The sequence below is a fragment of the Mus caroli genome, unplaced genomic scaffold (genome assembly GCF_978045245.1).
Source record: "Mus caroli unplaced genomic scaffold, Mus_caroli_1 scaffold_1, whole genome shotgun sequence".
Taxonomy (NCBI): domain Eukaryota; kingdom Metazoa; phylum Chordata; class Mammalia; order Rodentia; family Muridae; genus Mus; species Mus caroli.
The window spans coordinates 180,011,639-180,026,040 of NW_028227256.1; the positions used below are offsets into that span (position 1 = coordinate 180,011,639).

At 41.3% G+C, this 14,402-nt stretch overlaps 1 protein-coding gene across 1 annotated transcript; it reads right to left on the reverse strand.

Annotated features, from left to right (window-relative positions):
* Window positions 1–1,311: 1,311 nt before the first annotated feature.
* LOC110294182 (vomeronasal type-1 receptor 90-like) lies at window positions 1,312–3,957 on the reverse strand. The gene is made up of 3 exons (XM_021162259.2): window positions 3,758–3,957; window positions 3,250–3,383; window positions 1,312–2,307 (listed from the first exon to the last, which is right to left on the reverse strand). The coding sequence occupies exon 3, from the start codon at window positions 2,273–2,275 to the stop codon at window positions 1,355–1,357; it is 921 nt and encodes a 306-aa protein (XP_021017918.1). The 5' UTR covers window positions 2,276–2,307; window positions 3,250–3,383; window positions 3,758–3,957; the 3' UTR covers window positions 1,312–1,354.
* Between the last annotated feature and the right edge of the window lie 10,445 nt (window positions 3,958–14,402).

Genomic DNA, 14,402 nt, shown 5'->3' on the forward strand with positions numbered 1-14,402 from the left:
AGAATCACAATGCTCCAGTTATTATAGCTTTATGATATATTTTTTAAATCAGGAAACTTAATCCTCATGCCTTTGTTCTGTCTCGTGTCTTTTGTTTTGCTCATTGAAGGCCATTTTAGTTCATTTGGACTCTTATCTATGAAGATCTCAGACTGAATAGTTCATAAAGTGTAGAAGTGTATTTTCTCACTATTTTTAGATTGCAGGATTTCCAAGACTGACATCTGACAAGCGTTCTGATATGTGAGATCTGAGTCTGATTCACACAGGAAGAACTCTCACTGGGGAATAACTTCTCTTCCTCCTCCTTCCCCCTCCCCCTTTCCTCTCTCCCCTTCTCTCCCTCCTGCTTCCCCTCTTCCTCCTTGCCCTCTTCCTTTCCCCCTCCTCCCCCTCTCTTCCTCTTCCCCTCTCTCCTTCTCCCTCCCCCTCCTTCTCCCTTTTCTCCTTTTTAAAAAAGATTTTTTAAATTTATTTTATGTATATGAGTACACTGTAGCTGTACAGATGGTTGTGAGTCTTCATGTGGTTGTTTAGAATTGAATTTAGGACCTCTGCTCTCTCCAGTTAACCCCGCTCACTCTTGTTGGCCCCACTCCAGCACAAAGATTTATTTATTATTATACATATGTACACTGTAACTGTCTTCAGATGCACCAAAAGAGGGCATCAGATCTAATTACGGGTGGTTGTGAGCGACCATGTGGTTGAACTCATGACCTTCGGAAGAGCAGTCAGTGGTCTTACCTCTTAGCCTCATAGTGTATAGATCATAATATATAGAATTTTGATTAATGATAATAATCATGATAATAATCCATGATAATAATTTACATACCTAGTTATCGAACTAAAGGTCACCATGACTAGTGACATATAAAAAGTGTTGAAAATTCTCATATATAATATGTAAGCTACTCTATGCTGTAATAATTCAGTCTTCCTTCAGACCACTAGAATTATTAGTAACTTTTATTATTTCTGAATGGCTTATGTCTCAATGGTAAACTATATATTTTTTGATGCTTATGCCAAAAGTAGGTTTAACAGAGAAAACGTTTCAATGCCTTTATTTTTATCTAGCCCAGAGATCATGTATGGTATGCCATGATAGATTACCCTGAAGTCAATGTGCTAGTTCTTTTTTTTTGTTTGTTTTGTTTTGTTTTTCGAGACAGGGTTTTTCTGTGTAGCCCTGGCTGTCCTGGCACTCACTTTGTAGACCAGGCTGGCCTCGAACTCAGAAATCCGCCTGCCTCTGCCTCCCGAGTGCTGGGATTAAAGGCGTGCGCCACCACGCCCGGCGTGCTAGTTCTTGTGAAGGAAACTTGTTCATCACAGAATAATCAAATATTTACTGTTGGCCCTGTGTGGTTTTCAAAAAGTTAATTATACGTTGTTCAGTACTGATGAACACCAAAGGACTGAACGTGGCATAGCCATTGGACACAAACATCTGAACACAGCGATGGGTTGAGTCATTATTCCACATAACTCTCCAGGAGGAGGCAATGGAATCCAGACAGTACGTGACCAAAAAGAAACTCACTAGCAACAGAATGTTCCGGATGGCCCTCTGCTCTGGGGATGCTTTGCGGGAAATGCTGGTGTTGTGAAGGTACTGACACTGCTTTTTATGTCTGCACAAGACAGTCACCATGTATACACTTGAAAGTACCATGAGCCCTACTAGAGAGGTATCCCGGAAGACAGCCAGTATAGAAAGTAAGTGTCTCATGATGTCACTAACAACCCAGAGAGAGCAGGATTTAGTGACCAGTATAAGAATGTGTGAGGTCACATTGTGGGCAACCACAATGGAGTTCGCGAAGCCATTAATGGACATGTGGAAGGCCCACAGGAAGAGAAAGCAGCACAAGTTGTGCCAGAGGGAGTTTGGTTTGACCTTTGCCAAACAGGAACTTCTGGGGCTGAGGAGGATGACCTGGAGGATGCTCAGGTGACACGTCGCACAAATAGAGACACCCCTCATCAGCCTGTACAAGGAGATCACTGATTTACATGTGAAGTCATCCCAAAACCCCTGGGACCCCAAAATATCTGTAGCCATGGCAGCCATGGCCAGCAGCATCACGATGTGGCTTAGAGCCAGGACACCAATAGTTATGTTGATGGGCTTGTGCCTGAGTTCCTGAAAGAATGTGACCACGTGGGAGAGCAGGAGGATGGTGTTGGCTGAGACCCCAAAGGCAATTTCAGAAAAAAAAGCATTTCTTATGCCATTGATATTGTATACTGGGTCGTTTCTGTTCATCTTATGGGAGAAAGGAACACACAAGGGCACATCTGAAAGCAATGCAAGAAAAACCAGTTATTACCCACTGCTGTTATTATCTGTCTCAGCCCACACTATGGCTGTCTCGGAATGGACAAATCATGGTGTAGCCTGATCTGATCCTCATGTTCTCCAGGGACCATCCCCTCTCCCCTGTCCCCTCTCTCCTGTCCCCTCTCCCCTCTCCCCTGTCCCCTCTCCCCTCTCTCCTCCTATCACTTTCTGGTCATGGCTGAATTCTATATCCTTATGCTTCTTCCTGCAGTACATGTACTTTCCTATACAATAAAAATTGCCATATAGTAGAGCAGATCTTACCTGAATAACATTGTTTTTAAGGGCAACAGCAATGTCTTGCTTGGCTTTAGCCCTCCTCTTCCTCCTCCTTTCCTTTGAGACAGGGTTTCATGTTGCACTGGCTAGCCTCGAAGACACTATGTAGCTAAGAGTGATCTTGAATTTCTAGTTCTCTCCTCCAGCACCCCCTCCCCTCCGTGTCAGGTATGTTTATGGTTTGTGTGGTGCCTGGAATCCAACCCAGGGCATTGTGCCTGTGAGGTGAGCACTCTATCATCTGAGCTCCACCCTTAACTCCTCAATCTGCGTCCCCCCTCTTAATGTCAGTACAAAGCAACAGTTGTATCTTTTTGGTAGACTTAAATGAGGAAGTAGCACAGAAACAGAAATGAGGTCTTCCAAGTGTCGATGGATCAGATAACCACTTACCAGTATTAACATTATTGCTATTAGTATCAGTATTAACTCTATTCTAGCTGATGTATTACTAGACCAGATCTTGATACATCCACAGAAGGAATGTTGGTCCCTGTGGACTGATTCACACTGGTTGAATGAACATCCATGATCTGCTATACTATGAGAATGATCTTAAGTAGCCTATAACTCCAAGGTCCAGTCATCGTTTATATGAGAAAAAGATGAGCTATACATACCAAGCTTGAGAGTGTTTCTGGTCTGTGATGATGTCTATAAAAAAAGCAGCGATTGCTTTTTATTATTGTGTAGTTTCTCATACATGTAATGGGATATTTAGTACAGTTCTTTTAATAGTTGATCAATTCGGTCTCTGCTAAAAGATACAAAAGTTATCAAAAGCTTAGAATGGAATATAGTATCTGGTAGAATTTTAGATTTTTCCACTTTAACTTCCCAAGGTGGGACAGAGATTTCACATGGGTGTTGTTGTTGTTGTTGTTTTGTTTTTAAATTATCATGCCAGAGTGACTAGTTCATTTGAATACAATCCAGCTATTAACTGGTAGAAACACAGGTTGATCAATATGTTTCTCTTTAGGTATGTGGAGTCAGTATGGTTGGTGGAATTGGAATTAAAGTAGGGTGTAACAATAAGTTATTTCTGGCTCTTTAGACCACAAAATTTTGCAAAATAGGACACTAATGGTGTGCCCCTCCCCCAGCCTTGAGGGGGCTGGATCAGACCTTGTCTGCCACAGTTGGCTAGCCCACCTAGGGTGGAATCTTCCGACCTAGGTAAAGTCTATTGTGTGCCACATCTGCAGCTTCCTGCAAGAAGCCACCACCTGCTGAGCAGCTGAGCTTGTCTTCCTGCGGAGATCCTGACAAGGTGACAAGATCCTGGCATAGTCAGGGATGGATGGGTCTCCCCTCTTTAAACATTCAGACCCTAGAATTAAAGTTGAGCCTTGATTAGAGAACTTTGTCTTGGCTCGTTATTTCTCTCACCATCCTTCCCATCCATCCCCAGCTTTCCTTTCAGGAACCCAGGAACCTGTGGCTGCTGGCAGCTACATAACAGAATATAAAATTGTTAAAGATGCTTTTTTTTTCTAAGCTCTTATTTTAAATCCTGTGCATGTGTCTGTGGGTGTCTGCAGATGTGTGTCTGGGACTGCAGGTCTCTGCTGAGGCCAGAAGACAGTCAGTATATTCTGGATCTGATCCATGGGCTCCTGATTTGGGTGTTAGGGACAGAGCATGGATCCTCTGTAAACTCAGTATGTTCGCTTAAGTATTGAGCCATCTCTCTGGACCCAAGGTTTTTGTTTTTTGTTTTGTTGGCCGTGAAGAGTTTTACTGGGGGGTGGGGTGGGGGCTGCAAAAACTCTGTAGCCTGACACCCACTACAAGCTGTATGCTTATGGGGCAGAAAGGGAGCAGGCAGAGGAGCTTATGGGTCAAAGATTGGCTGTCGTTAGGAGTGACCACAGAATGGCGGTGAGCAGAAGGATGCAGATGCTGATGATAAACCTCTTATGCCATCCATTACTGCAGGCTCTGTAGCAGCCCCAAGATCCTTTTCAGTTTAGTTTTTTTATTAAAACTATTTTTTATACAATATATTCTGATTATAATTTTCCCTCCCTCAACTCTGCCAAGGTCCCCCCCCCCACCTCTTTCCCCATGCAAATCCATACCTTCTTTCTTTCATTCTTTAGAAAACAGGCAAATACTACTACTACTACTAGCAACAAAACAAAAAGGAAAAAGAAAAACATAAGAAACACACTATACATAGACCATTAAAACACCAGAATAGTAATATAAAAAATGCCCAGAGCCGGGCGTGGTGGCGCACGCCTTTAATCCCAGCACTCGGGAGGCAGAGGCAGGCGGATTTCTGAGTTCGAGGCCAGCCTGGTCTACAGAGTGAGTTCCAGGACAGCCAAGGCTACACAGAGAAACCCTGTCTCAAAAAACCAAAAAAAAAAAAAAAAAAAAAAATGCCCAAACAAAGCAATATGAGACATAAAAATTTACAAAAATACTGTTGAGTTCATTTTGTGTTGGCTATCTATTGCTAGGCATGGGGCCTGCCCTTTAGTGTTTATACACCCAGTGAGACTCCATTAGAGAAAACTAACTTTTACTTTGTAAACAGTTATCAATTAGAGATAGCTTCTTGGTTAGGGATGGAGGCTCATGTCTGCTTTTCTCTCTCAGAGCTGAGACGCCATCTGACTTAGACCTCTGCAGACCCTGTGAATGTTGCCACAATCTCTATGTCAACTGTGTGATGACTGAAAGACATCTTTCTCTTAAGTACTAAATAAGACAAATGACACAATTTGGTAAATTTAGAAGTATCCACCTGGGGCTGGAGAGATGGCTCAGCGATTAAGAGCACTGACTACTCTTCCAGAGGTCCTGAGTTCAATTCCCAGCAACCAAGTGCTGGCTCACAACCATCTGTAATGGGGATCTGATGCTCTCTTTTGGTGTGTCTGAAGACAGTGAGTATACTCATATAAAAATAAATAAATCTGCCGGGCGTGGTGGCGCATGCTTTTAATCCCAGCACTCGGGAGGCAGAGGCAGGCAGATTTCTGAGTTCGAGGCCAGCCTGGTCTACAAAGTGAGTTCCAGGACAGCCAGGGCTACACAGAGAAATCCTGTCTCGAAAAACAAAAACAAAAACAAAACAAATCTTAGAAAGGAAGAAAGAAAGAGAGAAAGAAAGAAAGGTACCTGCATGTGTACCCCTGAAACATGAGGAGAGGCAGCAGAAACTATATCCCCAACTGTCCAAGTTTTCTGTTGGACACACAGTATACTCATATAAAAATAAATAAATCTGCCGGGCGTGGTGGCGCATGCTTTTAATCCCAGCACTCGGGAGGCAGAGGCAGGCAGATTTCTGAGTTTGAGGCCAGCCTGGTCTACAAAGTGAGTTCCTTGTTTAATACTTATATGTATTATAAAGTGTGGTGTGCCACGATTTCTTTCTAATACATTACTCCACTAGCAAATAGGTTCTGGAGGATGTGACTCCTTTATGAACACAAATTTCAAAGGATCTTGTTAGTGTCTTCTCTTCTGCTGTGCCTCTCTTCCTCCTGTACACACATCTGCCTTTCTTAGCTTGGTCTAGAAGAAGGGGCAGAAAGATGCTCTCTGGCATCTGCAGAGAAAAGACCTTCCTCAACGTGGCCCTAGGATCCATCGTTATAGAGACAGCATCTGGCTCACTTTATGTACCAAGCCTAAACATTGCATTTTGTGGGCTGGAGTGATGATGGGTCAGATGTCAGCATGGGCTGCTTTTCCAGAGGACCGGGGTTTGATTCCCAGAACCCACATAGGGGCTAACAACCACTGTAATTTTAGTCACAGGATATCCAATGTCCTCTTCTTCTGTGCTCTGCAGGCAAGGCTTACTTGTGGACCACAGACACAGACATGAGTAACAGGGAAAATAAAAGGACTTTAGAAATAGGTCACGTCAGACAGGACTATCTTGGGAAAGAGGAAGGGAAGCATCCATAGAGAAATAAGGAAAGAGAACATACAGAAATACTAGAGAGACACGTGAGCTGGTAGTGAGGTCTGCAAATCCTTCAGAGGAAGAAGGACAGAGTTAAGACTCCCTCATCACATGGACCAGAGAAGCAGGTATTCGATTCATCTGTGTTTTGCCTTTATGGATTTGATGGAAAGAAAATCCTGTGACATGAGATATCTTCAAAGGGTCCCCCAAAATAGTGATAATGTTCAAGTCGTTGTACTGAGCCCAGTGGTCAGGGGAGGAGCAGAGAGTGTAGGGGAGAGAAAAGCCTTTAGCAGACACCAGTAAGTGTGGGCACTCATTACCTTGTGGGCAATCATATTAAGGGAGCAGGTCTGGGGGGATCCATACATGCACACCATGAACAAAAGCATCTAAGCATCTTAAAATTGGATGAGGTACAAATGATATTCATCCCTGGACCAAGCAGCTCACGAGCATCCTTCCATATATGGAAGAACACGGGCATCCTTCCATATGTGGAAGAACATGGGCATCCTTCTATATGCAGAAGAACAGGAACATCTTTACATATATAGAAGAACATGAGCATCCATCCTTACATATATGGAAGAACATCTGTGTTTGTTCACAGCTCAACTTGACCAATGTTGTCCTCCTTACCATTAACAAAGTCAAAATGGACCAAAGGTGCTGGGACATGAAACTGGCCCTGCTTCATGCAGGAGAGTTTAAACAGAGGCTATACTGGGCAGCATCTTTTACCATGGGGCACAATTCTAGCTGGGAAACCATAAAGAGCACAGGGAGAAAAGGCTGGTACCCGAGGGAAGAGAAAAGCATTGCACAACTGACATCATAACCGCGTGTCCCACCACTTAGGAAGTGTCAAATGTGAGTACAGAGTGTGCAACTGATGTGTGCAAGTGGCAGGAAACACACCACAGGAATGTGGTAAACAAAAGCCCAGGAAACTATATGGGCAGATGTGGGGCAGCTCTTGTGAAAAACAAACAGCTTGCTTTTGAAAAATAGCAAGACTATAAAGGCAGAGCTCAGCTGGAGCGCTTAACGTATTTTACATCTCTATTGAGCAAAAGCCAGAAGAAGAAACAAAACAGGAAGCCTTGGAGGATTGCTGTCTCAGAGACCCCAAGCTGTCTTTACCAGGACACCAAACCAGTCCTGGAGGAGTTCAGCAGAGAGACCAGAGTGCAGTCAGCTCTCTTGCCAAGCAGATTTAATGTTCATGTCTCACCAAACTCCTGTAATTAAGTAACAACTGAAGAAATATGTTTATGATAAATTTCTCCAATGGTATAAATGAGAGGTGAAACTTGAATTTAAAAGAACAAGGCAGAATTGGCTTCAGTTGCCCACAGTTTCCTCTAAACAAAATGAGTTTTGTCAATACCCACTAGCAGAGAAATAGGCAGGGGTACTGCATAGATGAATCACACACAGAGAAACAGGATTAATGGTCACAAATATTTTGTATTATCAGCTCTTGGAAATTACATTCCCAGGTGTTTTGGGGCCAGAAAAAGAAGACAAACACAATTATTTATTTAAAAAATATATACTGGAAAATTGAATTATCTGTACTCAGATTTGACACTTCCTAAGTGATAGGACACATGTTTATGAACTAATACCATTAATTTGTATTTTGTGAAGGTCAAATTTAGGCCGTTTTCCCAAGGATATACTTGTGGATATTTTTGAGTAATGTGGAATTGTGGTGGCTGAAGAAATGTTTTCACTACACACTTTCTTTCCATAAATTTAAAGTATGCAATACCATTCTCTTAAATTTCTTGGCTTAAAACTCACACATGCCAATCATCCAGTCATAGTTCCATTTTATTTATAAATCAGAGGTAAGACAGAAAACACTTAATAAACATGAGTTAAAGCTTACCTTCTCCCGGTTCTGTGCAAAAGAAGCAACGTTTAAAGTCAGTAGAACATAAAGCTACTTAAGTATTGATGCAGTTACATTATTTGGAAAACAAATGACAGAATTACTTCTTAGGGTATGAAGTTGATTTGTCAAGTTTCAATTAAAAGACATCCTTATCCTAAAAACAAATTTCTCTCATCGAGTGGCTTGGCTGTGTAGGATGATGGGAGGTGGGTGTCTAATCTGAGGCTACCAAAACCTCATTTGGAAATCCAGTTTGGTTCCTTGGAATGACTGCTAAGAACCAATCTACTCACCAACAGACTATGGACTGAAGCAGCGCCTACCCAAGCAGAGACATGGGGAGATGCAGCGCATCTGAGAACTAACTTCTTAAGTAAATAACGCCGTTAGCTAAGTTCTCTGCAGCTCTGTAATTTTAATGTCTGTGGTAAGGTGACAAGATCTCACTGGGGAGCAAAGAACAGTGGTGTCCCCAATGGGACATTTTGTCTCTTAATTTCATTTTATTGTCTCCTGCATAATAGTTATCTGGGGAGAGCTGTGCACAAAACTTTTTTCTTAAGTACCAGTGACACATGCGGGTGAAGAATGAGAAGGGTCCCAGTCTTCAGATGACACCGATGTCTCCCATTCTCACGTTAAGATAAGCCATTTTGTATGTTGTCATCCCTCTCCTCTTGGGTCAGAGATGTTTGGTTCCTCTCATGAGTTCTCAGCGGACTGAGGGTCCTCTTCGGCCTTGATGGACACCTTCTTCTCCGGCGCAATCCTGGGACAGAGGACTTGGTTTCCAGATAGGATTGTTCTTTTTTTTTTTTTTTTTTTTTTTTTATGGTTTCCACACACTCAGTTTTATGTTTCAAAATGTAACGAGTTGGGCTGGTGAGATGGCTCAGTGGGTAAGAGCACCCGACTGCTCTTCCGAAGGTCCAGAGTTCAAATCCCAGCAACCACATGGTGGCTCACAACCATCTGTAACGAGATCTGGCGCCCTCTTCTGGAGTGTCTGAAGACAGCTACAGTGTACTTACACATAATAAATAAATAAACCTTTAAAAAAAAAAACCAAAATGTAACGAGTTTAAAAGTAAAATTTCAAAGAAATAAAATTTAAAGAATAGAGACACTGGAAGTGGGGTTGGGGTGGTCACATAAGCAAACTGAGCACAGCCTAAGCAGAAGAGGAGTGGGGAGAGGAAGCTGAATGACCAACCCTCATCTTCACTAATGGATTTGGCAAGAGGTTCAAACACCCTCTGGAAATAATTCAGAATTATGTTCCGTCCTACAAAGCAGTTTGTGCAAAATTGTGAAAAAAAAAAGGAGCCTTCTGATGTGCCAGGTATAGAATTAGAAGATGTTATGTTAAAGCAACTATTATGAATTTCTTAAAGATTGTAATAGATAGGGTAGATGAAAGGCCAGGAGTGTCCTCAGAGAAGTGGAAACTTAATGGCAACCAATAGAAATACGTAACAACAATGAAAATAATATCCAGCCAATACTTTTATGTGCAGGAACCTGGGAAGATTAGAAAATGCAGGAGAAAGGTTTAACCAGATTCCGGACAGAAAGTTTACACGGGTTAGGTACATTTAAGAAGAAAGGAAAAAAATAAAACCCTTTCCTTGTGAAAGATACAATGTCTAAAATAGTAAGTAAGAAGACAGACATGGTAGCATGGTAGCAATCACCTTTAATTCTAGTACTTGGGAGGCAGAGGCAGGTGGATCTCTGAGTTTTGAGGTCAGCATGGTCTACAGAGTGAGTTTCAGGCCAAGCAGGGCTATCTATGTAGAGAGACTGTTTCTTAAAACAAAAACAAACAAATGCACAAACAAAATAACAACAAACTTCAAGTGGTTATAAATAAACACTGTAACATTCATCTACAGAGGAGAATAAAAATTAGAAAAAAAATTGATGCCCTAGTCATTTCCAACCTTATTTGATGGTTAATAGTGCCAACTTAGAGGATCTCAAATCTCCTAGGAGACAAGTCTGGGGCCTGTCTGTGAACCGGCTGTTATATCAGGTTAATTGGGTAGAAAGACCCACCCTAACCGAGTGGCACCATTCCTTGGGCTGGAGCTCTAGACTACAACAGTGATCTGAACACTGACTGGTGTTCTTTTTGCGTGTGTGCTTCCTAAATACAGATGCAACATGACCAGCAGCCTCATGGTCCTTCCACTGTTCTGTCTTCATCATTGGACTCTGTCCTCCAACCGTAAACAAAATAAACCATTACTTGCTGTTGCCAGGTATTATGTTGGAGCAAGAAGAGAATTTCTCTCTCTCTCTCTCTCTCTCTTTTTTTTTCTTTTTTTGGTTTTTTTTTTTGAGACAGGGTTTCTCTATATAGCTCTGGCTGTCCTGGAACTCACTTTGTAGACCAGGCTGGCCTTGAACTCAGAAATCTGCCTGCCTCTGCCTCCCGAGTGCTGGGATTAAAGGCGTGCGGCACTGAAGAAGTATAGCAAAGTAAAAACAAAATTCGAGGCTTTTGGGCCCAGGCTTGGGAGTGTAGCCTTTGTGGCTTAGTGCTCCAGGTGCTGGTCATAAAACAGATAGCGACATTCCTCCACCCACCCGCTTCCTGGGTTCAATTCAAAGAATGGCACCCTGACCATTACCGGAACCTGCAATGCAAATGTGCTATCTTTAGGGGCTCTTAGATTGTTAGGGGCTCTTAGAAACTGTCTTGAGAGATAACCTGACACTTGTGACTTTGCACTTCCTTGTGACTCTTAACTGGTATTTTTGGTATTTTCCAACAACGCCCTCCCCACCTCCATGAGTTGTGGTTTCTTCTTTTAAATTCCCCCTTACTCAGCTACTCGGGGCGCCATGGTCCTCTACCCCTGCGTGGTGTATGACCATGGGCCCAAGAGCGCTCTTGAATAAAAATCCTCTTGCAATTTGCAGCAAGATCGTTTCTTGTGGGTGATTTTGGGGTGTCGCCTCTCCTGAGTCAGAATGTGGGGGAGTCCTCACGTTGTGGGTCTTTCAGCACCACACCCGGCAAGAAGAGAATTTCAAACAGAAAATTGATACAGATGTGAATTTATCATGATAAAACCAGTTGCATAGGCTTTTGATCTAGTTTCTTGGAGTTATATGGGAAAAATTCATCTAGAGCCACCTGCATTTTTATAAAAGTGCTTATGATAATCTTATTGTCAACTCCAGAAGATGTAGAATTATGGAAATGAATTCCTGGGCACATCTGTGAGGAGTTTCTGGATCCGATTACTTGCAATGGGAAGACTCACTCTAAATGTGGGTAATGCCATTCCCTGAGTTGTGATCCTGGACAAACTGATTAGCACCCACTTTTCTCATCTCCTTCACTGTAGAGGCACTGTGACCAGCTACCTCAGGCTCCTGCTGCCTCCATTTCCTTATCACTTGAGGCTGTCACCCCAAACTATGAAGCAAAATGAAGCCCTTTGCTCTGAGGTTTGTTTTTGTTAGGGTAGCTCAGTACATCAACAGGAAATGTAACTTCTTTTTTTTAACGCTCCGAGTTCTTACATGTTCTGGATATTAATCCCTGTTAATAAAAAGCTGAAACTTTCTTCTTTTCTTTCATAATTAACCTAACAATAGTTGTAAAAACTCTGTTATTTCAAAGTTCTATAATTTTTTGTTATATCAATTTATCTATTATTTCATTGATTTCTTTCTTTTCTCCTTTTTCTTTCTCTCTTTTTTCTCTTTCCTTTTTCTTTCTTTTCTTTCTTTCTTTCTTTCTTTCTTTCTTTCTTTCTTTCTTTCTTTCTTTTCTTCTTCTCCTTCTCCTCCTCCTCCTCCTCCTCCTCCTCCTCCTCCTCCTCCTCCTCCTCCCCCTTCACTTTTGATTTTTGAAACAGGGTTTCTCTACACAGACCCAGCTGTCCTGGAACTCACTATATAGACCAGGCTGGCCTCAAATTCACAGGGATCCATCTGCCTCTGCACCTTGAGTGCTGACATTAAAGGTGTGTGCTCCCATGCATGGCTATTTTGTTAATATTTATTATAGCTTTGTTATTTCCCAATCTATAAACATTAAAAATTTTTTTTCACATAATTATTTCATAAGAATGCTTTTGTCTGGTTTTAATTTTATATCAATTCTGCTTTAAGAAGCCTATGAACAGAATGAATTAGAGCCTTCCTTCTGTTCCACTTGTGTAAGAGTTTGGCAAGTTAACGTCATTTCTTTTGTCTGTTTTGAAGACTCTATAGCATTTCCTTCTAGCCCTGAATACTTATGTTCACAGAGTATTAGTCTTTGGATTAAATCTGTTTAGTAGTGATAGGCTCAGTCTGATTATTCATTATTCTTGTGTGACTTTGGTAATTTGTAGTTTTCAGGGAATTAGTTCACGTTTAATTGTCATGATCAGATTGTGGGCTGATATATACTTGCACGCCTTTAATCCCAGCACTTGGAAGGTAGAGGCAGGCGGATTTCTGAGTTCGAGGCCAGCCTGGTCTACAGAGCGAGTTCCAGGACAGCCAGGGCTACACGAGAAACCCTGTCTCAAAAAAATAAAACAAAACAAAACAAAAAAAAAAAAAGAAAAAAGAAAAAAATTACTGTCCATGTGACTGTGATGATAATTTTATTTTCCAGGTTTGTTTCAAAGAATTATCTTTTGGATTTGCTGCCTTTCTGTAGTAATTTGTCTTCAATTTCATTGATTGCTGTTTTAATTTAGTTTTATTTTATTTTTCTGTCTGATGTCGGGTTTAATTATACTTGGTATTCTAAAGTAGAAGACAGTTGAGATAAGTGACCTTTGTATAGTTTTTATTTATGTGAATTATATTCTGTGGATTTCTCTAGTGATTTTTGCTGCATACTTAAATTCCCCTAATTTGTTTTTTTCATTGGCTTGGAATTATTTTTCTTTTTTCTTTTCTTTTTTTAGGATTTGTTTTTTTTATGTTATTTTTATAAGTACTCTGTAGCTATCTTCAGACACACCAGTAGAGGGCATCCGATCCCATTGCAGATGGTTGTGAGCCACCATGTGGTTGCTGGGATTTGAACTCGGGACCTCTGGAAGAACAATCAGTGCTCTTAACTACTGAGTCATCTCTCCAGCCCCTTATTATTATTATTATTTTAGCTATTTTCTTCTAAATTATTTAGAAATGTTTTACTTAAATCCTATGCATTTGGAAACTTTTCAGGTTGTTGTTTTTTGTTTTGTTTTGTTTTTTGTTTTTGTTGTTGTTACTGATTTTACTTTCATCCCACTGTGGCCTAAGAGGTCTATGGTCATATCTCTATTATTATAATTTGTTAAAGTTGGTTTTACAGCTTCAAAACATGGTCTGGCTTGGTGAATGTCCTGCGTGATCTTGAGGAACATGTACTCTGTGTTTGGTGATGAAATATCCCAACATGGCAATTAGATCTACTTGGTTGATAGTATTTCTTATCACATATGTTCATACTGAATGCTTGCCTGCTGGGTAGTAATTTCAGTGGGTTGGTTGTGTACCAGGATCTTCACCAAATGTTCAGCATAATGATTGGAGGAAACAAAACTTTTAATTTGGGTAAGGCCGTGAGGACAGGGAGATGTATGCTCAGGAGAAAAGTAGCAATTTAGAAATATACCTAGAGACTTGTCCATAACTAAAGTCTACCCTTCATTGTAAGTCACATTACCTAAGCACAATTGTGTTGTGGGGAAATGACAGTTAATTAAAACCAGCCTCTATAGTTTACTTTTGTCTCATTGAAGAGGGAAAAAATAGTCTCCTCTAAACATACGTGAAGGCAAATACCTAGGGAGTCAGGGCCAGCAAAGTCAGAGCTCTCATCATAAGATCTTGAGAGTGTGTCTCTGTTCTAGCACCTTACAAACACCACAGCAGAGCTGTAGTCTAGTCCTGTGCATTGTAAATAAGGTACACCTGAGGTACACCTT

Excerpts from the sequence above, each read along its gene's own strand:
- LOC110294182 (XM_021162259.2), bottom strand. The coding sequence starts at position 2,275 with ATGAACAGAAACGACCCAGTATACAATATCAATGGCATAAGAAATGCT.